Genomic DNA, 25,391 nt, shown 5'->3' with positions numbered 1-25,391 from the left:
AGATTATGGCATGTGATGAAACTTCCAGAAATACATCCAACCAAAATTGGCAACCCTATCAATGTTACTTTACTGTTACTGTTGCATGTTACACAACTTTACTGATTGGCAGAGTAAGTCATTCAGTAACAAATATTGTCTAGTTTGATGTCTGAGTGCCTGCTCAGTATTATCAGTCTAAATTTTTCCTAGTGCTTGCCATTTCTATATCAGAGTTCTGACTGAAGTTAAAGTGTGCCCAGCTTGGAACACTGAATATTAACTTATGTATATCATCCAAGTGAGGGGGTGCAGTTACAGCCCCTTGTCTGCAGCCCATTAATGCCTTTTGATGGCTCTGTCACCCCAGGCCTTCAGGGATTTATTTTTACAAATGAGAGAAGTCTTTAAGAACAATGAACAGGGGTGGTATTTGTTTAGGTTTAAATTAAAAACTTACTGGTTTCGAAAGGCAGTCCACTTGTCTCATTATTTCATAGTGGCATAACTTGTATCCGGACGACAGAGGTCCCTCTGGCCTTGTTCTTAGCCAGTCATGTGGAGAGTCTTTTGAGTTTTACTGTAACTAAACAAAAACAACAAGGAATTCAAGTGTCTTAGTCAGTTATGTCAAGACAATGAGCGAAAAGTGTTGTCTGGGCTCCAGCTTTTTTCCCCCCCCCCACTCCACTCTCAGAAACTGCTGAGTCTTAATGAAATAAACCCACAAACAACTGAACTGTTTCAAATACTGCAGCTTAATGTGAACAAAAGAGGACTTTGCGGAAATGTGAAAGTTTCCTGACTGACATTTCCACAGATCTTGGACCCGGTTTTCAGAAGTGCTGAGTATCCAAAACGGCAATTGAAGTTTACCATATAGAGCTTACCTCCTGCTGGGGGGAAATAATGCTCCAGATTTCAAGGAATAAATGTGACTTTTGTTTCATATTACAGAAAATTAAATCCCCTCTAAAGGGGAAACATCTTGATAGAAATCCTGTGAGTAAAAGTGGAAGCAAGCGATTCTATCCAGTTCAGTGAAGTGTATTTCTTTTCTGTTAAATGAGATGTTTGTTGTACACTTCACTATGGGATCACAGAGCATTTCCCTTTCTGGGAATCTCTGCTTTTAAAGAAAAAAAAAATGATTGTGCACCTCATGTGGTTGCTGTTGCCCCTGCCGCTGGCATAGGCTCAGTCACTATTCCAGGGCAGATAGTGCATCCTCCCATACCAGAGGGCCTGCCCAGTCAGGCAGTATGCTCACTACAGCTCCATAGGCAGCAGCATTACTATTGAAATGGTACCTTTTTTGTTAATCATAAAGTTTGCTAATTTTGATAAAGGCCATGTGCAGAGCTACCTCATTAAGCAGATTCTTCTGTACATGGGCTCATTATTTAAGCTTGTGGAAAAATTCCAATTTTACAGTAGACTCCTGATAGAAATATGTAAGCCTCAATAACCCCTAAACATTGTTTGCCAAGCATGATGAATTACTAATAAGGCAAAGGTGGCTATCTGGTATGAAGCCTTCTTTGCTGTACTCCTTCGGTAGTGCCAGGAAAGAGGATGGTTTGGTGGCTGGACGGGGGAGGAATCAAGATACACCAGTCATTCCTCTACCCTGGGAATGGAGCAACACAACAGCCTTCTGCAGTTGTGAGACTAGAATAATGGCCATAGAACTGGTCTTCTACCACTTCCTAACCTGGACTTCAAGTGTGGATTTCTCTCTTCTCTGCATCTATTACACAGAATGCAGCCTGGTTACTTAAGCTATGCACTGGACTAAGGATTTGTCTTTTCATGAGAACATTTTGTTTGTTCCCCATAGCTGTGAAATCAAGGGACCTTTATATGCTTTAATGGAAAGATACTGTAAAGATCTTGACCTTTTTACTGAGAATGTTGAGAACATCATCTGTGTAAGTGCTGCTTTTTGCTGCTTCTAGTGACTGCATTTCAGATGGTTTTCGGTTGAAACAAATGAGAATGCACTTGTTTAGACTTAGCTTGACAAATCATAGGAAATAGCATCTATTTTCTCTAGCCCTTATTATAATATGTGCTCTCAAAGATTTAAGTGGCTAATTTAAATCATAAGACTCTAGATTTTCTTTTCTCATCACAAATTGATAGGTCTGCAGATGCAGTTAAGGTTTTACAAGAGCAGCTGAAATCTGATTTACCCATATTACAGTGTATATTGGCATTGGTACTAGACCACCAACATCTTTTTAACAGAAACATTGGGAATAAAATGGACTTCAGGCCAACATTTTGTCTTTGAAATGAGGAAAGAAATGATTATTTAGCCTAGGCTGTCTTTTGGTTTTGAACACATTTCATTTGTTGTCAATTTAGTTAATGTAGGCTGCCGAGGAAAGAAAACATCTCCACCACAAAGGAACACAAGGGAATTAATAAACTTATCATAAAACTCACTCAGCTTTTCATCAGGTCAATGCTCTTTTGAATGAACCTTTCCCTTCATACAAGTATATCTTCTATGCTGGGATTTCTGGTTTTTTTTTTTTTTTTTAGGAAAAAGAACATTTTAATACACACTTTTGGAGCAGAACCGAATTCTTTTACCAATATAAGTGGTTGGTTTTAGTAGGAATAAAAACATTTGGCAAGCTGGTTGTAACAAAGGAACAGATAATCCTAGATGATTGGAATTTTCTTATATTGAAGCAATTTTCTGCCCCCCACAGAACAGTTTTAATTTGGCTATCTGGCTTCATGAGGTTTTACACATCTTATAATAAAAGCAGAGATGCAAAGTCAGACATTCATGGACAACAAATGGTTTTCCCTGGAAAGTATTAGATACAGAAACTAATAATTGCATTATACTGGTTCATAGATTATTCCAACCTCTCCCCTCCATCTAGTGCAATATTCCAATGTTTCACAACGACCTAAGTCTGATTGACACCAGCATAAATCAGGAGTAACTCATCTAAAGTTACTGGAGTTACGCTAGTTTTACATGTGTATAAGTAAGAGGAGAATTGGGTCCCACATTTAAGTGTGTGTGTGGTGAGGGACCAGTGGCCACTGTGTGTGTGTGAGAGAGTGGGAGAGAGAGAAGGTTGGGATTGAGGGGGGGAAATGGGATTGAGTAGACAGGAAAAGGGAGAGATTGAAAGAGGGGAACTGGGAACCAGGAACTCCTGAGTTCTAACCCTAGCACTGATACTGTTCCCTTTGTAAAACCAACAAGGAGTCTGGTGGCACCTTAAAGACTAATGGATGTATTTGGGCATAAGCTTTCGTGGGTAAAAAACCCACTTCTTCAGATGCATGGAGTGAAAATTACAGATGCAGACATTATATAATGACATATGAAGAGAAGGGAGTTACCTCACAAGTGGAGAACCAGTGTTGACAGGGCCAATTCGATCAGGGTGGATGTAGTCCACTCCCAATAATAGAGTGGCTCGCTCATTACAAAAGTAGTTTTGCCTCTCCTGGAATTGACACCTCCTCATCTATTATTGTAGCCTTTTCCAAGTCACTTAATTTCTGTAACAAAGTTTTCCCTTTGTTAAATGGGGATAATACCTTAGGCGTATCCCTGAATATACAAGGCCACTCCTCCAGAGTATTGGTGAGTGCAGAGGTAAGGTTGCAGGAAGAGTCAGATAAAGCATGGTCTGGTGGACTAATCTAATCTCAGTACTTGGCTAAAGAAGCAGGGAAAATGTACATAGATTAGAGACAGACCATTTCTTAGATGTCATTTTTTAGTATCCTCATTTGCAATCACTTAACAAAGTGATTAAAACCTACAGTATATTAAAACAAATGTACAGTTAACTGACCTACCTTTAAAAATCATTTATTGACACATATCTAAAATTGGTGGTCTAAATCCAATACCTTTCCCTTTTATTTGAATGCTGAATTAGTTTGTTCTTTCCCTAACTTTTTACTTTCTGCCTTATAACAGAAAAATGGCAGCTTTTATGCCATAAATAAGTTTTTTTACTTTTTTCTTAAGTTTTTAACAGCCCCCCCCCCCCCCCCCTGCCACACACACACAATTTCTAATGTTCACAGGTTTAGTTGTGGAAAAAAATGCTGGAGTGTTCTTCATCAATATTTTCAAAGAGCCAGGTTCTTTATACATGCTGAGCTGCATCTTACGTCGTGGTCCCATTGGACTAGATTGTTACTTTAGGGACAGCCCTCAGCAAGGTATAGTTCAGAAGCTACACCACCCCAAGAGTAACCTTTAGGGTATGTCTACACTGCATTTAAAAAAGCATGGCTGGCCTGTGCCAGTTGACTTGGGCTTGCGGGGCTTGGGCTAGGGGGCTGTTGAATTGTGGTGGAGAGGTTCCAGCTCAGGCTGAAGGATCCTGCGAGGGGAGGGGGTCCCGGAGCTCAGGCTGCAGGCGCAGCCTGAACATCTACACCGCAATTAAACAGCCCCTTAGCCCGAACCCAGGTCAGCTGAGCTGGGACAGGCCAGCCATGGGTGTCTAATTGCAGTGTAGACATACCCTTAGGGAGCATCTATAATGCACCCTTCTTTCGGCAGTGTGTAGTGTACATACACATATGGTCCCCCTAGCAGTGCCGGGTTTACAATGGCGCCAGTGGCACCATGGAGTCAGGCCCATGCTCAGAAGGGGCCCCGGCCTGCTCTGCTTGCACTATGCCCTGAGACCCCTGGTCTGGGGGGGGGGGCTCTGGCCATAGGGAATTGGGGGGGGGGCTATTCTGGTGTTGGGCAGGGGGGCTGTGGGACATGGCATGGGCACCCCGGAGGCGAAGGTGCATGCTGGCAGCATAGGGCCACGTGGGCCATTGTGCGTCTGGTATCTGCCGGTTTGTAAATAGTGCCCTCGCACTGGGCTGGGTAAAGCGGGGCCGCCCATGCCATGCCCCATTGCCCCTGGCTGGCCCTTCGCTCCGGAGACCGACCCCCTTCCCCCTCGTGTCATGCTCCATTACCCCTATGGGGGGCCCACAAAAGGTTAATCTGTCCCTGGGCCCTAGTATGGGTATAAATAGTGTAGATGGTGAAGCATGGCTTAGGTGAGTAGATTACAGACACACATGAAGGGTATGTGTATGTACCTGAATACATTACCCTATGTGGCTCTCTACTCGCCCAAGTCCTGCCTCCCTGTCTACACTGCTATTTGTAGTGTCCTGCTGCCTCCTTGCAGCTGGAGCCTTTACCCGCTACAGGAAAGGCTCTGGCAGCGCTCTGCTGCTGGAGCAACTCTGGCAGCAGTGAAAGGCTCTGGCACCAAGGAGCTGCTAAAGCTCCCCCCCCCCCAGCTTTTCGCTGCCATGTGTAGCTACGCACCGCAGTGTGGACGTGGTATGCTGTTCATTGCGGAGTGTGTAGCTACATGTATGCTATCCACCACTGCCAGTGGTATGTTGTGTAGATGTAGCCTTAGAGGCACTGTGTTTCAGGCACAATTCTTACCCTGCTTCCTCCTTGCTATGGATGGGGGAAGTGGCATCAAAGAGAACCAAATTACTGCCAGAAACCTGGAGTGAAAAGCAGTGGTGCTGCAGCTTTTTGAAAACTGGGAGGGGACAATATCACTGACTGCTCTTCAAGCAGCTCCTGTCTTTCTCATCCCCTTTTTCCTCCTAGCTGGGAGCAGAGTTGATGGCACTGGATCCTCCTTTTCCCTCCCCCTGTGACTCCTATACCATCCAATGCATTTGCTCCACACTCCCTAATCCATATGATTGAGTTGAAGTGCTGAGCTCAGGCAGAGAGAGTGGCACTCAAGCACCACCTGGCAGAATAGGATGTGGGACACTTGGGACTTGATTCTGCTCCTACACTGGAGTAAATCAGGAGTAACTGCATTGAAGTCAATAGAGTTGCTCTAGTTAAACCTGTGGTAAATGAGTTCAGAATCAAGCCCTTGGTGCCCCTGTATACTGAGGTAACCATTGCCTCTCTCCATCTACCTGAGAAAAGCTTTCCGGAGGAAAGGGCTAGAAAGACCAGCCACTCTGGTAGTTGGTAGTTAATAACAGAGCACTGGAAATCTTCCCATTTAAGTAATGACTTCTCTTTTAAAAAAATTACCGTTAATTCCTGTTATTCCATTTGGTACATAACAATGTGAAATGACTCTGAGTGTATTGTAAAGGGATCTCCAACACTCCTAAAAACACAGATCTACACTAAGTCATAAAGATGTATGTGCTTTAAATCTTCGGGAGGTCTGGTTTGGATCATACGAGTGAGGTTAACAAAGCTATATCTTCAGTGAGCAGCTGAAAGTGAAGTAAAACAGCCCCTGTGTGGTTGCAGCGGTTCATGATTTACAGAACTGAATTCACAGTGCTGCTCCGGCTGCTGAAAACGTACGTTCTCAACTGCTGTTTATTTTTAAATTAAAAAAAGCAGCTCTATATTCAGTTTACTTTATTGCTAGAGGGCAGGGAAATATAGGTAAAAGCCGTTAATCCCCAGCAGGCTGCTGGGCAGCCGAACAGTTAGGGATGACAAAAGTTAATTGGAAACATGAGCTGTTTAACAGAAAACATATTTGTGATAATTGAGAGAGTAACGTCTCCAGAAGGGAAACTTTGCAAAGAGAAACTTCGGAAGAGGAGAAGTGGCCACTGATAGGTGAGTAAGCCAGTGTGATTTTCAAGCTCTCTTTAGGTGCTGAATTTATTATTTAAGAAAAGCAAGTAACATTAAAAAAAAACTAAATAAACGAGATTCATGCTCACTGAAGAAGGGTTTGCAGTTACTGACATTAGCTCTTCTTGCAGCTGGATGTAGTTATTAGATAAAAATGTATCACTTAGGTTCACTCCATGAATAAGGATACAATTGGTTTTATTTTTGCAGAATGGGATTGTCTCTGTTTTTAATGGATATCAGAATTTGAAACCACCATTAACTGGAAATAACTTCAGTGTTGTTGTTTTTTTCTTTTTCTCCATGCAGTTTTTCTTTTTAAATACACTTGAGGTTTTTCTAAGAAATGAACTTGAACAGTAAGGATTTTTTTAAAAGCAGAGGGAAAGCCTTGGTCAGATAATAATGCACATGTAATTTCTAATGAAGATGCAGTGTAGATCTACAGGACTCTCTAAAACACATCTGGCTTTTGCATGTTTAACTTCATTTAGGTGTGTTTGTAAAACTGTGAATATATGTAAATTGCCATAGTGAGAGTTTTCTGATTTTTTTTCCTCCCCTCAATAAAGTAGCAGTCTTACTTTGTTTAGTGACCCTGCTGTAGTTTGTAATAATGAGAAATCTTTCTCTCCTAGTAGTAGTAGTCTAAAGCACCAGCCCTTTTACGGTGGAAAGGAATCGCATTAATCAGAGCTGTTTTAATACCAGGTACTACTGTTTGTTTGTTTTTCCCAGAGCCAGCAGACAGTACAGCCTCCCAGTCCACAGGAATGAATGAAAATGTACCATCTTCAGTTCAAAGCAGCAGCAGTACAAATGCTGTTAGTTGCAATAACTCATCGGCCATACCCCAGCCCAGCTCTGCCATTAAACCCTGGCGCAGCAAGTCCCTTAGTGCGAAGCACACAGCCACGTCTTCCATGTTATCTGTAAAGCAGCCAATTCCAGAGTCTCCAAAACCACCTTCAGAAATGGTCAAAGCAACTCCCAATGGTCAAAAATCCATGCTTGAGAAATTAAAACTCTTCAATAGCAAAGGAGGCTCCAAAGCAGGAGGAACATCCCTTGAGTGCTCAGGGTCTCGGGACACTAGCTGTGAAAGACTAGAGGCACTTCCCAGCTTTGAGGAAAGTGAAGAGATAGATGCTGCAAATCGGAATATGAACAACCCAGGACCAACATCCAGTAGCCCCAAAATTGCACTGAAGGGCATTGCACAAAGAACTTTTAGCCGGGCACTGACTAATAAGAAAAGTTCCCCAAAGGGCAGTGAGAAAGAGAAACAGAAAGAGAAGGAAAAGGATAAAAGCAAAGACATTGCAAAAAGGATATCCGTAACGGAGAAGCAGGAGATGAAAGAGGAGCCAAAAGAAGAACAGACAGCACCAGCTACAACAGAGATGCCAAAAAAGTCCTCCAAGATTGCAAGCTTTATCCCTAAAGGAGGAAAGCTGAATAGTGCCAAGAAGGAGGCCTCTGCCCCTTCGCACAGTGGCATACCAAAACCAGGAATGAAAAACACCACAGGGAAATCCTCAAGTGCCCCAACTTCTGCAAAGGAAGGTGAGAGAAGCCGCAGTGGAAAACCTGGCTCAGGGCTCTCTCAACAGAAGACCCAACTAGACAGCAGGAATTCCAGTTCCACTTCAAGTTTAGCCTCCTCAGAAGGAAAAGGGATAGGAGGGGTGTCTGCTCTTAACAGTAGCAGCAGCACCCAAGCTGTCAATGGGCCAGTTAGTACCACACAGACTACCGGAAGCAATACTGTGAGTGTTCAGCTACCTCATCCACAACAGCAATACAACCACCCGAACACTGCCACAGTAGCTCCTTTCATGTACAGGTAGGGTGTTTTGAACCTGAAATTTTTATCCATTTATGATATGGTTACTTGGAGGCATGGGGAGAAAAATTGTACAGCGGTTGCATTGGTGCTGACAGTTCTTTTAAAAAAGTGACATAATTTATCAAGTTACTGTTAAAAACCAACAGTCATAGCTGAGATAGTTATTGTTCCCAACAGTTAATAAGTAAATTATTGCTTCCTCAGATACTATGTTTGCTTAAAGCTGACTTTATAATACTGGCTTATTAATAGTATGTATACAGTGTGTGTGCTTTAGATGTAATGTTTATATGGTTCAGCTGTGGCAGTCTTAGCTTGTGGTGGGTTGAGTGGAGTTGCAGTGTAGCACTGGGAGCTTCTGTAGGCATTGTGCCTTAGGCAGGTATGATGTCTGCAAAGCTCTGTCCAAAACTTCCAACTGTTGGAGACACCAGTTCAGCTCCATTGGAGTGTGTGCCCTGTTCGGCGCCCTAATGTAGATAGTCCAGCTGCTGATTTGGTCATTTTTAACATTGTGTTGATCAGACTGGCTTTTATATGTCATAGTGTTAAAGATGGTTGCAGTAGTTGGTGGCCCCTCTACACCAGTGCTCCTGATGTTGCTAACAGTGGTGAAGCTAACTCAGTGTTTGCAAGGCTGAGATATGTATAGAAAATGTCACTAGTGGAGATGAGGCCTAGGACTGAAGGAAGAGCATGGCTGCAGCTCGATCCTTGGTTAGGGTCAAGCATTCATTCCCCAATTAGTGGGTTTTACTCTGTTGGTAGGTGTTGACTCAGGGGAGCTGGGCCATAGCTCTACCTCCTCCACAGATCTGTAGCAAAGGTGCATGGAACAATCCTTGCACTCAGGGAAGCAAAAGGATTGATAGTATGCTCGGCCCCCATATGGGAACATAAAGTGGGATCCTTGTGCCTTCTGCCCCCTCCTCTTGGGCTCCTGCCCATTGCTGGACATAATCAGGCCAATACTGTTTTTCTGCATTGTACAGGATATTTATAAAAAGCTGTGCACGCTTCCTGCTGTGCCAGTGCATGAAAATGAGCCACCTGTGAATGATTAACCTGATTAAGATACATATTAATATTACATTCTTCTTGGTGTCACTATTAAAATACATATTAAATTTTCTGGATTCACCCTGCTCCAAAACCCACTATTTTCAAATCATCACCAGTGCAGTATCTTATGTTTGCCTGATGGCGAGCTGGACCAAGCCCGCTGTTTGTTTACAAACCCATTAGAGGTGCAGCTCTCTGTTTTGAGCTGGAGAATGCCAGTGCATTTCTTAGCATTATAATGCTCTAGATAAAGATTGAAAAGACCTCTGTGTTTGAGCCTGTCCCCCAACATGGGACATAACATAAGTTAAACTGATTTGCATAGTAGCCAAAAGGACAAGTAGTGCTCATATGTGTATATATATACACACACACACACACTCTTTTGAAAAAATGGACATAAAATTAAAAAACATTTTGAGCTGGCCTCTCTCATATTCCCCCAGTATTCATGATCAGATCTCAATTGTTACATTTCTTACCCCTATGAACATGCAAGGGTGAGTTAGGCATTGGATTGTTGTCTGTTTATGACTATAATGTCCTGATGAAAAAGCCAAAATAAAAACCAGTGTAATAACTGACTTGGAGCTGATCTCCATTCAGTGTTTTCAATACTAGTATTATCTGAAGCATGAAAGCAGCTGAGCTGCTAACCATACTATTTTTATAACTCTAATAACAGATTGGTAGTCTCAAGGTAATATTTATTTGACCTTTCAAAAGAATGCAAAACAAACTGTACAGTTCTGCCAGAAAAATTGCTGCAGACTTGAAAAAAATATCATATTTACTTGCCCAGCCAGAAGTCAAAGTGAAAGGTCAAAATGTATCATCTTGTTTTTTTTGAAAAATGAAGAGGAAAATTAAATCCATGCTTAATAAAAAGGGATCCAATCACTACTAGTCTGTACCTATTTGGAAGGCCTGAGGAATATCATTTGTAGCATTAGTTTGTTCCAAACTTTAAACTCTGCCTATTACTGTTATTGTTGTTTATTCGTATTACCATAGTGCCTACGAGCCCCAGCCATGGACCCAGACCTCACTGTGCTAGGAGCTGTACAGATGCAGAACAAAATGATGGTCTCTGCCCTAAAGAGCCATTATGTGCTAGACACAGCTGTAGGGGACTCCCAAAGGAGCTAGTGTATCTTCTTGATTTTGGGGTCCTGCCCACCTGGGTGGGATGTCAGCAGCTGGGTTTGAATCTGGCACATCAGGATGTTAATGCATGGGGTCCTCTATTGCCTGAATTCAAAGATCCAGCTCTATTAGCTAAGTCTATGTTAGGCTCATCAACCTGTATCTATGGCCCAGCCAGCACTAGAAGGGGACAGACTGCTACACTGAGGGCACGTCTTCACTACCCGCCGGATCGGTGGGTAGCGATCGATCTATCGGGGATCGATTTATCACGTCTAGTGTAGACGCGATAAAATCAATCCCCGATCGCTCTGCCGTCGACTCCGGAACTCCACCGCAGCGAGAGGCGGAAGCGGAGTCAGCAGGGGAGCGGCAGTGGTCGACTTGCCGCCGTCCTCACAGCTAGGTAAGTCGACCTAATATACGCAACTTCAGCTACGCTATTCACGTAGCTGAAGTTGCGTATCTTAGCTATTCACGTAGCTGAAGTTGCGTATCTTAGGTCAACACCCCCCCCCCCCCCCCCCCCCAGTATAGACCTAGCCTCAGATGTTACAAGAGCAGCCTCAGATTTGCTCTAAACTATCTCAGTAGGCAATAGCTGTAAGGGTCTAAGGGGGCAGTTCACTATCTGGGAATCACTGGGAACAATCTTGCCATCCCCTTCCCCTGCCCACAACCCCTACACAAGGAGCTGAGAAGCAGATAATCGGTTGTAAATATACTTCTCCTCCTGTTTTTTTTAAACTGCAAACAGAGAAATTGTTATACCCTATTGTATGTTTCCACATGGTCTTTTAGCTGAGATCAAGAGCAGTATCAGTGAAATACCTTCTGTATCCTCCTATCTAGGAACTCTTTCGTGCACTTAAAGGAGGCTGCACTTCTAACTGCTAACTGCTGTGGTCCTAAGATCCAAAACATAGTGTAACCAGTAAAATGAAGTGATCACAGATTTATACTAATACATAATTGAAAAGCAGATTCTCAGAAAAACACCTTCCACTGAATAATACCATGTCCAAAGTTCTTCTTGCAGTCAATTGTTATTATTTTACCTAGCTGTTCCTTTTAAAAAAAGAACTAGTGACATTGCTAGTTAACAAAGGGAATTCTGCACAGGTGTGAAGAACTGTCACATATAAACTCCATTGTTAATGAAGATCAGGGTTTCAGCCCAGTGAGTGCTGCTGAACATTTGAAATGTCTTAGTGTCTGGGGGTCTGTGAAGTCTACAATTTGACTATGAATATTTCATTTTTTTTTTTTACAGTTCAGTGCCTGTTTCCGTTTCTAGGACATAGCTCAACATGGGACTAATGAATTATGTAAAGTCAGTCTGCTAGTGTATTCTAGAGAAAAGGACACAGTGGATGATGGCAGGTGCAGTTTTATCAATGTTACACTCGATATATTTTTGGTGGTGAGTGACTGCATATCTCTATTTGTGTTGCCTTTAAGATCACAGACAGACAATGAAGGGAATGTAACAGCTGAGTCCGGCACGGGAGGGGTGAGCATGGATACTGCTCTTTACACTAAAACTGGACAGCCTGGTCTCGAAGACCTTTCAGGTAGGTCCTGGAAGATGTCTTGATAACTAATTGTGTGCATTGTATATAATGAATGAGAGTGGGCTAAATGAAGTTTGTTTCCCCCTCAATAGGGGAAATTTAATTTATGTGGTTATTCCTAGTGCCTTGTTTTGGGTGAGTTCTAATATTTGGTCCTTCAGAAACTGGGTAAAGAGCAGAGTTTTGGACACTAGGGGCTTAGTTCTACAAGATACTGAGCATTGAAATCATTGGGAATTGAGGGTAGTTAATATCTTGCTTTAACACCTTGCAGCAGACATTCAACATCTTGCCAGATTTGACTAAAATATTCCTCAAGAGCCCCTAAGGAAACATGTATCTGATATGTTTTCCATTTTTTAATATTTTCAGACTTCAGAGATTGTGGATTAGATAAAGCTAGTTCCTTTGGCATTTTGCATTAGTTTATAACTTTGGGGAAACCCCAACATTGTCACATTCTGTCTGAATAATTTGAGAAGTAGTGTGCTTTAGCGTCATGTTTGCATTTCCCAGATTTAAAACGATAGGTTAACAAGCTATTTCTTGTTTTGAAAGTTTGGAGTTTTGACAATTGCTCATTCATCATAAAATCAGTCATTCCATCTGTACAAGAAAGGAGAGTAGCTCTCTACAGCATTCATCAATTTGATGACTAAATTAATGGGGACACTCCCATTGCTGCAATGAGAAATATAAAACCAATTTTAACTTACTGTGTCTATTGAATAAGAAGTGTGCTGAAATTGATTTGGATTAAGATGCTCTGGGTTGTAAAGTAATTTCCTGTGTTGTGTGGATTCTAAAATTCCTGCCACTGCCAGGAATAGCTGATAATTAACAATACATGTTCACCAAGTGACTTTTAGCAACAACATTGCAGTACAAATGTGAGTTGTGCTGGTAAGTCTTTGGTGTGTCTCCACCCTTCATCCCTCTTTCTGTTTTTAGAGAACTGTGTGTCTTTGTTTATAAACGAAGTATGTCTTTAACATGTCTCATAATTGGGGTATCGCTGTAGAGTTCTTTATCTAGTTAGTTCATGCATTCTCCAGACTAATGTGAGCTTTGGAACTGATCCTTCTGCTTGGGAAGTCATGTGGCTATAAGCTTCACAATTGGATTAATTTCATATTTCATTATATATTCTGCCTTTGCCACGGTTACACCTGCATGTACGCATGCTGACCGCAGAACCAAGAGGAAGAGTCAGTGGTGAAGAGGAGAGCAGCAGGAGTGCCCGTATGCACATATCTGCATATATAATTTATATGTAAATACATGAAATATTAAGCAGACAAACAAATGGCATTAGGGATACAGTCCTTGTGAACGTTCCTGCAGTGATACATAAATAGAGGAGGCAGTGCATTGTTGGTTAGAATTGGGGGAACAAGCATTGGGCTTCCTGAGTTTTCTCAATAGTGCCTCTTAATCCGTGTGTTATCTTAGGCAATTCTTCCAAACTATGTATATTATTTCCATTTTACAAATGGATAAAATGAAATATATATCTCATTTTACCCATTTGTAAAATGGTAATAATACCTAGTTTACAGAGGGTTTTCAGAGCCCTTAATGGAAGATATTATTTAAGTTCAAAGTATTATTATTTTATTATGCATGTTAGTTTGAGATCCAAAAGTACACAACAGCAGCACAATCTGTATATCATACAATGTGGATCCAAAGAGGAAATTGTTTAAAGCCAAAGTCAACAGATAGTGGTATTCAATCAAGGAGCATTAATGGAGAACAAACAAAACAGTTCCTCAACCCCAAAAGAGAGGAAATTTTAAAGAAATAAATCAGACTTTAATGTCTCTTGTTTTGTCCATTCATGCATGCAACAAACATTGTTGCTAATGAGTTACATGTGTATATGGAGAAATGGAAGTAAACAGTTCACAGACACTATATACAGAATATCCATGAAGAGAAGAATCTTGTAAAGAAGGTGATTAATGTCTTAAGTGTAGTCTAATTGGATATTTTCAATGAAAGTCAATATGTCTTCTAAAGAGCTTACAACTGATCTCTGAATATGACTTTCTCTTTGGAAAAACATTGTCACAATTTAATTTTGTGAGTCTCAAAGCAAACAACTTTAACAGCTTTTACCTCAGCTAAGCCTCTTATCTGTGCTCTTAATAGCTTATCTAGATCTTGCCTTCATATTTACAAAAGAAATAATCTGTGGAAAGAGCACTTTTATCAGCCATAGTCCTAGAAATATTATTTTTAAATGTTCTTTAGTGTTGCAATAATTTGCAGACTAAGGAGTGTATAAAAATGTTTACATCCCAGAGACTCTATGACTGAGAGAATTGAGCTCTATTAGGTTTCTATTTCCAATCTTGTCAGGTCAGTAGTGATGAAGCCATAACTATCTGATGGTTAGGTGGTCTATGTGAAATGCATTATTAGTGTCACTCTGGATCCCAGAGACAGCTGTCCACATCATGGAAAAACATCACTAACATGGATGATAATTGGCCCCTTGTTATCTATCTCAGAAAGGCCAAGGACTGGATGAATATGAAACTACTTTCTTTTCCCTAGAGATGATACCTACAAGTCAGAGCTGAGGCACATTGATGGGGCATCATGGGACATTTGCACTGATGTCTTGGAGGTCTTCATCCTCCAGGGCTAGCAATTTGGCACCTTACACAAGCACTAAATTTACTTCAAGGGTTGAGAGAAGCTTTCTTAAAGAGCAGCAACTGTTTGGAGACTGTTTTCAGTCTTTACTTAAATCAGAAATTTTAATTTTAATGTGTAGATTCTCATCTGAACTAACCATTTTGTGGATTAGTTCAACTCAGTTTCATGGGAGCTTTTAGGAAAGAAGGCTTCACTTAAAGAACATGCAAGAGTATGAAGACTGCAGTATTATCAAAAATAGCTAAATTTCAGATATGAAGCATTTTGCTATTTAGCTGTCTGTTGTAAACCTTTTGAATGAGCTCATTCCCTGCTGTGAAGTGGGCCTAGCTAATTAGCAGGGTTTTTTTTTTCTTCTACATCCTGTGTGGAGATTTTCTAATTCAGTTATGCTCCATGCTGACAGCAAGCACCTTGGTATCACTAACAATCGTAAGTCACTTCTTTTTAACACCCAAGGAGCTTTTAAGTAGATAAAATATAGCTGAGCTAGCAGTGAAGTGGTTTTTAATCAATTACAGAGAACAAGTAAGCAACAGAGGCCACTAGGAGGTTTTATAAAATGGAAGTAGATTCCTTTTCTGGTCCAAAAACAGGTAATATGCTGTTTCAAATGGACCATCTTAGGGAATTCCTTAAGAATTTCCTTAGGGAAATAAAAATGGCCAAGAATCCTTATGCAAAGCAAAAAAATAGTTGTTATGGCCTTGAGGATTTAAGTAACATATCAATGTGTTCTTGACTATTGCTGGTCTAATTTGGAAGGTTTCTATACTGTTATACAATAATTCGCTACTGGAACATGAATCATGCTGACCTGAATGTGTTACAGCCTGCAAGGGAAATTAATTTGAGTTCCTACCTAAAAAACAGAACAAAACTTTCTCTGTATCATAATGCGTTCTGGTGACCATACCTGCTCTGTAAAGCTCATTTACATGAATGAAATAGCTGGGCAGGCAACTGCATTTGCTGGAATACCTGGTACATCATTCAGCTGTGGAGCAATTAATAGACATGGTTTAGTTTGTTCCCTAAACAGCAGCTTTCTAATAATCAATTTGATTTATTTAAAATGAGAAAAGGATATCTACTGTGATTATAACCTTGCAAAGAACAGGCTTTATCAAGTACATGTTCATCATGCTGCCAGTATGGGGAATGGAGTGGACTGCCATATGCTCTAATCATTCTGGCTATTAAGCAAAAGTGTACCTGAGAGGTTTGAGTAAAGTCCAATACAAAAATATTTGGTTACTTTATGGTTCAGAGAAAGCCCATGAAATGAAGTTAACAATGCAGCGCTATTCCTCAGTCTGGCCAAGGCAATGGAAAGCTCCTTTCAGCAGTGAATGAAATCCTACATCATATTTAGTGTGGGATTGGATATTAAATAATGTAAAGGCAGGGATTTGTGTTTGACTCAGAGCCGTGAAGAGATGATAGTGCATGTCTTGGCTATTGCTAATTAATGTGGGCTAGTTCTTTCTTTCTAAAGGTTTGTTATTTCATAGGGGAGGATCCAGAAACTCGACGATTGCGAACCGTCAAGAACATTGCCGATCTTCGACAGAACTTAGAGGAGACCATGTCCAGCTTACGGGGAACCCAGGTCTCTCACAGGTAGTGGCATGAATTGCTTCTTTATTGAACAGTGAAATAACTGTGTTCTTATATTACCTGTCCCGACTCTGGCTGGGTTGTGCCCTTGCAAAAATTATTAACACTCACAATGGAGGAAATTAAGTTGGCTAAGCATTTACTGTGCTTTTTTCTTTTATTGAAAGCACAGATTCTGATCCTTGTTTAGTATTTATAAAGATTTATGAAGAGTAAGCGGTGGTGGTGCAGGGAACAGGACGGTTGGATATAGAAACACAGTCATAGAAAGAGCAATGCTTGTTAAGTGCATTAGGTGGTGTTTGAATAGAATTGTGCAAAGGTTACCATTTAAAATGTTACTTTGGTTTACTTATGAGTGACTTTAATGCATTTCCCTCCCCAGATCTATAATATGCTGTTTAAACAAGCAGGTGAACTGTGTTTGACCTACTTGATAAAGTGCATAACTTGAATTCCTGACTGGTCTTTGGACCAACAAAGCTTTATAATATTATTAGTGATGCGAATGTACAATTTTTTTAGTAAAGCAGTATTTAGAAATCTCCAGTAATATTTAAAATATGCTCAAGATAAGCAAAAGCTGTGATTACATTTGAACATTCTATGAGCTGTTGTTTTAAGTGCTCAACAAGAGGCTTAGGAGAATATGATGTTTGGCCGCATGAAGGGCCTGATCCTGTGAGGTGCTCAGCTCCCTCAATTTCAGTTGACTAATGATGCTGAACCCTTCATAGGATGAAGCCCTAAATGAGCTCAGCAGATGAAGGTTTGTATTTTGGCTAAGCCTGTGCCAGTGCTTCCACAGATGAACTCCCAGTGCATCTGTTTTCCTTTTAAAGTCTCGATTAAAGTGACAGCTCATTATGATTTAATTACTGTAGCCACAGGATACTTAGGCCTGCTCATGGTTCCACAGGATTTATCATGCTGCGAGTAGCCTGAGCCCATTTAGTCCATTTTAGCCAGAGTCCAGTATAACTGAGGGTAACAGTATGTATATTCAGCCAGAAAGGAAATCAGGATTGGTTGGTTTGGTTTGGGAGAGGGAAGCTGCAGCTCTTGAAGAGGAGAAAATAGACAGCTTATACTAGCATTTGTCATTGAAGGGAAGCAATATACTCGTCTATACAGGCATGAAGAATATAGTGTATATTTGAGCCTTAGAGCATTGACCCAGGCCAATGGGGGCTGCGGGAAGCGGCGCGGGCCAAGGGACGTGCTGGCTGTGGCTTCCCGCCGCCCCCATTGGCCTGGAGCGGCGTACCGCGGCCAGTGGGAGCCGCGATAGGCCAAACCTGCCGACGCGGCAGGTAAACAAACTGGCCCGGCCCGCCAAGGTGCTTACCCTGGTGAGCCGCATGCCAGAGGTTTCCGACCCCTGGTGTAAATAGATACAAAATTCTGAAGTTTGGAAAAACATATGAAATTAGTCTAATCTTTATATAACTATTTTTTCCCTTAAGTCTTCATTGAGAGAGGCAGAAGGATTGTTAGCTATCTTGAGCATCTCCAAACTGATAGGGTATTTTGTGAATGCAGCTAGAAAGTAAAGTGGTCTTTTTATCAGCTTAAGCCTCCTGCATGGAATGGTGACAGCATCAATTATGGGTTAGGTTTGACTGAAAGAGGAAAAGTTGTGCTTGGATACTGGGAAGAATCCATGCCAAAAATGAATAAACAAATAAATAAATAACCCCCTCTCTTTCTACTCCCTTCCCCAACACAACACTGATGGCCTGGCTAGGGAGACCCTTTATTTTTAAAGTAGTGTTGTTAAGGTGTGTAAAATACATGAAGAGATTTGTTTTAGGCAAATGCTGTTAAGTGTCACCTGCAGTTGATACCTTTGCCACTATTTGGAAGTTATATTCTTTTATGATGTATGCAGTGGCATCACCTGAAATCTAATGGTTCTATACCATGTCAGTGAAGACTAAATCAATTGTTTTTTTAAGCACATTGGAGACCACGTTTGACACCAATGTCACTACTGAAATAAGCGGTCGCAGTATTCTCAGCTTGACTGGAAGACCAACGCCTTTATCGTGGAGACTTGGGCAGTCCAGCCCCCGCCTTCAGGCAGGTGATGCTCCATCAATGGGAAATGGGTATCCTCCAAGAGCCAATGCCAGCCGTTTCATCAACGCTGAGTCTGGGCGTTATATGTATTCAGCACCTTTGAGGAGACAGCTAGCATCCCGCGGTAGTAACGTTTGTCACATGGACATCTCAGAGAAGGGTGGTGATGAGATAGATCTTGAAACCATCAGCATGGATGCCACTGGCTATATGAGCGATGGCGATGTTCTGGGCAAGAATATAAGGACTGATGACATTACGAGTGGGTAAGTAAAAGTAATTTGGCTCTTCATGCATAATGGAACTGTGCATTTTTCAGTCTTGTACTGTTGCTTTAAATGGGTCAATTTAAATGGCTACTTAAAGGTAGCAAAGAGATTGTGCCCATTGTTAATGAGAATTTGGAGCGCAAGCTCCCAGCCACACTTGAATGAGTGGTGGCTAGAGTCTTACTCATGTTGTCTCTTTCTTCCTTTCACACTTAAATCAGAAGTTTCTGTTATTAGTTCTGTGATTAGCTGAATCTCTTGAATCTACCAGCCTGACCTAGAACTCTTATAGGAAGAGCCTTTTCCATGGAATTTTGGCACCTAAGGTCTAGACAGAAACGGAACCTCAAATTGTTAGACGTGTTTGAAAATGGTGGGGGGTAAAATCCCAACTTTTTTCAAAAATTTTAGTTTGGAAAAACATAAAATTAGTCTAATCTTTATATAGTTGAGTTGTAATCAAAATTTCAGGTGAAGAAAAAGAAAGGATTTTTATTTTAAGTGAATTAGACACATATTTCTAATAAATGTTGAAAAGTGTGTATGTAACATAGGTTCTTCTCTCTGGCACCATTTTCAGGAAAGCATCCGTATACAGCAAATCACTTAATCATGTGCTTAATTCTTCTTGAAGTCAGTGGGATTTTATTACATGATTAAAGTAAGGCATGTTTTAGTGTGTTCCTGAAAAAGAACATACTCATGGGCATGCTTAAATGCTTTCCTGAATTAGGGTCAGTGGTTGTCAGATGTTTGCTGCAATGTTCATTGTCCCCACAAGATGGTGAAATTGTGGCATTTTTTACATTGCAACTGAAAGTATTTCCTGCGTATCCCAGTGATTTCTCTGAACTTGCAGTAGAAAGTCTGTGTGTTTTCAGATCACCAAAGGGATGTGTTTTTACATTTCAGTGGATGGGGAAAAAATTAGTATGCAAGATGCAACTTAAAGAACAAGTTGTAGATGAAAATGCGAGAATTCTAAATGATGGACAATTATTTAAACTTTGCAAGATTTTAAGTCAATATTTTAGCATTTCTTTGGCTGGGAAACTCATTTTTATGTAAATACATCAGCACTTGATTTATGTTACAAAACTCAAAATCATTGATCTGAAAATGATAATTTTTTTATAACTAGTCTTTTCCTTTTTTTGGCAACATTACATCCTTTTTTTAATCTTTAACATTTTAGTATTGTTTATAGTAGCAATGGCTTTGTCAGAAGATTTAGAGCCCCTTACTGAAACAGAAAGCTAGAATCCAGCTGTTTGCCAATATGCAACCATTATTATGAAACAAGGTTCAGCAAATTTAACCACAGAGGACCCTGGAAACCTCCAATTGACTCTGTTCTACCAGAGAGTTTGGAAGTTTTGCTTACATTTTCTTTTTTCCTTTAGGGATCATATACTAAAGAATCCAATGGGAAAGCTGTTTGGAGGAGATGTAGTAAATTCTCTATTTTATATAAGGAACTACTAGTTGCTAGTGTACAAACACACACATTCCTAAAATCACTCATGTTTACACAAAATAAAGCAGCTTATGCCTTTGTTTTGCAATGTTTATTGTGCTAAAAGTTATCACTCTTTCCTCAAGACAAACGACCTTCACCCAAAACTGGATTTGTAAAATTGACGGGAAGAGAAAGAAAATGATTTTGACTATTGCTGTGGTCATTATAAAAGACGTAGTGCAAGATCTGTGTGGGTTCTAGATAGTGAATGTAATTTGAAGGGAAGGGCTGGTTTTAGCTATATAACTGAGAGAAGTTTATTCTCATATGGTAAAATACCCCCATGTAGAGGGAAGACCAACTCACCACCTTAGTCCCACTTGGGCCCTATTTTGAGAATTTAATTGGTGTATGGGTCTAGTGCTGGCCCTCTGAACATCTCATCTGTAGCAGTCATGGATTATGATAGGAGTGGACAGTAACAAGTTTAAGGCAAAAACATCTATTCTCTCAGATTATACCTGCTGAAAAGGAGGATAGGCCTGTCCAGTGAAAAAGAATGACCTTGGTAGAACTATGGTTTTCTCTATCTTTACACCTTTTTCACAATATTAATGAGCCTGTCTGCAGAGATCTGTCGTATGTTCTGAACCATGCGTATAAGGCTACTGTGTGTGGCTCCATCTAATGTTTTGCTCAGGAAGTTCATTTCTTAATCTGAACTGAAAATTGTCCTCAGCAAAATCATAAGATGATATTGCCAGCTTCAGTACCTCACATTCTAGAAGTTCATCTTACAAACAAGGATGTAATTATGAAAGGCACAGAAAAAAGAGTTTAAGGTCCCGGATGTACATTTCCAGAGACACTAGAGACTGTATAGATCTCTACATTTCATTTTTTACTTTGTACTAATTTGTCACCCTGCACTATATAGCAGTGAACCTGCTGAAGTTCAAAAATATAACACTAGCCTTTAAAATATTGAATAACAATCTAGAATGGAGCTCACAATGCAATACGCATGAAATAATAAAATAGATTAAAATTTGGTTTTACCAAGCATTTCTCTCATTTCAGGTATCTCAACATAATAAGTACCAGTGGTAGCATAACTGCATAGGCCAGTAGAGCAACCATTATGTACTCAGCAAGAGCTTACCTGTAGTATTGTATATTACAGCCTATTTAATTGAGGGAGACAGAATATGAGACAGGACTCTTATCTGCTACAATTTTTCAAAAGTACTCTGGGATCATTGCCTTTTACTCGGACGGCCAACCAAAGACTGATAGAAAGGACCTCAGTTTCAAGCATAGGATCAGAAGCGTGGCTGTATATAAATGGCATTTTTCTTTCTAACGTATATGTGTCCTTAATGTAGTGAATCATGTCTGCTGCCCTCGCTGACTAAAATGTTTTTATTTATGTGAGCACTGCAGAACCAATATAGGTATGGGAGAGTGAGCTGGACTCTTTTCTGGCTCACGTAGCATTATTTTAATGGTGAACTAAGTTCCAATGACAGAATCTTTATTACTGGTGATGTCAGAGCCAGAAAGTCCAGGTTCACTTTGAGATAATTTATCGAGTTTGAGGTTTGAGCAGTTGGGGGACAAAAACCTACCATATTTACTTATAAATGCGTGCACATTTGAAGTTTGAGCAGTCACAGAGACAATGCAGTACCACACAATGCTGACTTTGGAGACATTCTTTAGAATATAATCACATGGGAAGGTTTCATCAGAAGGGAGGCAATCCTCCAATACTGCATTGAAATGACAGCCCCGGATATTATCCCAATACCAACTGGGGGACTTGAACTTCTGTCTTGGAGGCGAGGGTGTTACCCTCAGTGAACCCCGCTGACCCCTAATAATGCTGGATTGCTGTCTTCGGTAAGAAAAGATTGTTTTGTAACCTCTTCCCTGATGTGAGTTATTCACAACAGAAAATGGGATAGCAGTGTATCTTAGTGGGACAAGGGTAATATAGGATCTAGAAGTGAGAGAACTTGCTTGTAAAGACAGCATTGATGTGGTTTGCTGCACAATGGCGCTTTAAGATAAACTGGAGGACAAATGAGCCCAATATTTTCCTAAGTTATGCTACAGAATGTAGAAAACAGCACAAAAGGGCATTTATAGCATGAATAGCCCTTTATTAGTTGGTATACATTTCACTTTGTCATTTTCAAAATTGCTGCAATGCTGTAGTTTGAAAAACCTTGGATCTGTGTTTTTATTGGCAAACTGATAGGAAAGGAAGCCAAAATATTTGTTACAGCCAAAATAAATCATTTTAGCCCTTGGTTCCTGAGGCTTTCTTTTAAATGCACCAGGTCATGGGAAGTTCCATTTTTCCTGCCTTCCAGTGCTGTTCAAGAAGGGTTCTGGCAGAAATTAGTATTGATTTCATAAGGTTAGAAAGAGTGCCATTCCTTATGGCCTGATCCAGCAGAAAAATATCTGTGGTCTCCCAAACCTTTGCTAACCTAGGAAGACCACAGGTGCTGGATCTGCAGCAGGCTGACCCATCCAGGTGAGAAATTGACTTCTTCTGGAAACCAAAAAGTTGACAAAACAAAGCAGCAGCGGATAACTTGAATTTTCCTGGAGCAGCGAGCAAACAAGATCCTGTATCACACTCCCTGGTTTATTAACTCCTATTGGCTGTGTAGCTCCAGGCTTTTACAGGCCTTGATGTGAAATAATTCATTCCCCCTAGGTGGGCTTGGAATCATGTAACCTATCTACTTCAAAACCAAAGCAGTAGTTTTAGGGAGACTTTTAACCTCCCCCAGATCTGAAGAGTGCTGCTAACTGGAAAGGGCTTGTGACCTGATGTGAGGATCCACAAGTCTTGAACCCAGGTCCGCGAGCAGTCTTGGCATCCCAACCACCATCTGGCAGTTTGCTAGTGACTGGTGAGCGATGTGGCACTGCGCAGGGGAATCCTGATTGTACAAGCGCCCGGTCCTACCAATTGGTCCGGCTGCGCTGTTTAAGCCAGAAGGCGACACAGGAAGTTGTCTGTGCATCTGAGTGAATTCCTGTCTGGCTGCTACATAGGACCCTGCCTTCTTGCTTGACTTCTGAGCTCTGCTTTCCTGACTTGTCCCTGATTCCTGATTCCCTACCTGTTGCCATTTCTTGCCTTCCTGTCTTGTTCCTGATCCCTGCCCTGGTCTCTGGCTCTGACCCTTGGCTTGACTCCTGACTCCAATTCCAGCTCTGACCCTTGGCTCGACTCCTGATTCTCACTCTGGCCCTGATCCTTGACTTAACTTCTGGCTCTGAGCTTTGGCCTAACTCTGACTCCTGCTCTAACCACCCATGTCCTGGTTGTGACACCCCCATCCTCCCCTTGATTTTGGTTTACTTGTCAAGAAGGGCAATTTACTCTAATCTCCCTTTTGCTAGGATGTTCATTTTCCTTCCGTATATTTATGTATGAATTTATTTATGTGGTTGTACACATGCACACACATATTGTACACATGCACACACACATGCCCTGAGAGATCCCTCTTTGCTTATTTGAGGCTTTGTGGTTTTTAATGATCTTCCTACAAGGACTGTGAAGTGAGGATGTAGAGCTGAAGTGGAGAGAGATTCAAAGGGAGAGCAGGTTGGGACAGTTTGGGAAGTCAGGCTTTCTCATGGCCTACTGTCACCAGAATTAAACAGGGCCACAGATGGGGAATTGGGAATGGCATTTTAGCTGGCAGATTGTCTATCTGGTGCAGGATCTTTGGAAGAGATGTACCCACATAAACTACATAGGCCAAAGCAATCACTGAAGCTGAATTTTATCACAAGCTGAATTTTAATATTCTGTGTCTATAGTACAGCAGATAAGAGTGCCTTACTAGAGAAGTGAGAGAGAGGATGGATTTGCTTAGGTGTTGAGTAACATGAACAAGATTTTTATGTGACTCTGACGCCTCTATTGATTGATATTGCAATATGCTCTCATTGCCTATCTAGTTATTGTCTGGAAGGCATCTTAGATTCTGAAGTTATTTTCCATTTGCACGTGGCTTGTCAGTCCTTCATTAGGGTCGAGGTGAGCACATTTATTGGAAAAGAAGGGCTTATATATTTCACAAGAAGTAAGAAAAAAGTTCTTGCTAATAATGGTTGCTTTCTTACCTGTTCTCTGTAAAAATGATTGCTGCTACAAATTGCTGCTACAGATTGCTGCTAATGAGAAGTAAGGAGAGGTGAGCTGGTGAAGATTAAAATAAGAACCTATTTGACTTGCATATTATTTGAAGTTTAGTTGTCTCTCTTTCCTCAGTATTTTTCACTGTTTGTGTAGCTGTGTAATTCTCAGTTTCTGATGGCACTGGAAGCATAGGTGCTGCCATTTAGCATGAGAAGCCTGTTCAAGCACTGTATGATTTAAGAAGATCTACATTCAAACTTTTTGTTGTGTATCCATTCTGCAGTTCTGAACCTTTTGCTTTCTACATCTCAGTATGTGTACATGCTAGTTAAACTGACTCCCTGAATTAGAATACTAAGCCCTGGTCTACATTACAAATTTATGTCATGTTACTACTTACTTACTATTTTCCACACCCCTGAGCGACACTGTTATACTGACCTAGCCCTTGGTATAGACAGTGCTATGTCAAGCCCTAAGCCTTAAAATTCACTTCTTCTGAAAAAAACCATCAGTGTTGAATTGGCAGCAGCAAAAATGCCATCACTCTTCCAGTAAATTTAATAACCAAAAGCCTGTGCTCTAAAGGCCCAATCCAAATGCCCCTGAAATCAATATTAGTCTTTCCTTTGACTTCAGAGGCCCTAAGGTGGAATTGTCCTCTGGGTCACACCACACATTTTGGTTCTGGTTTGTGCCATATCTATGCAAACTATGAAAGCACTCAAGGATGGGACCATGTCTTTCTTTGTATCTTTTACAGAGCTGAGCCCACTGCTGCCACTCAACAAATAATAAATAATGATGATAAGAAGATGGAGTAAAAGCCATCAAAATCCTGCATCCAAACACGCCTCATCT

At 40.9% G+C, this 25,391-nt stretch overlaps 1 protein-coding gene across 1 annotated transcript in view; it reads left to right on the top strand.

Moving 5' to 3' along the window:
* Nucleotides 1-25,391, top strand: part of NAV2 (neuron navigator 2) — a 231,203-nt gene that overhangs the window by 86,339 nt on the left and 119,473 nt on the right. Inside the window, exons 7-10 of the mRNA XM_029911548.1 lie at nt 7,367-8,474; nt 12,147-12,259; nt 16,441-16,549; nt 18,505-18,894. Coding sequence (XP_029767408.1) covers nt 7,367-8,474; nt 12,147-12,259; nt 16,441-16,549; nt 18,505-18,894 — 1,720 coding nt within the window. The remainder of the gene's footprint in view (nt 1-7,366; nt 8,475-12,146; nt 12,260-16,440; nt 16,550-18,504; nt 18,895-25,391) is intronic.

Source organism: Terrapene carolina, unplaced genomic scaffold, assembly GCF_002925995.2.
Source record: "Terrapene carolina triunguis isolate 2854851 unplaced genomic scaffold, T_m_triunguis-2.0 Scaffold96, whole genome shotgun sequence".
NCBI lineage: Eukaryota > Metazoa > Chordata > Testudines > Emydidae > Terrapene > Terrapene triunguis.
Note: the sequence above shows the minus strand (reverse complement) of the source record. Positions and strands in the feature narration are given on the sequence as shown.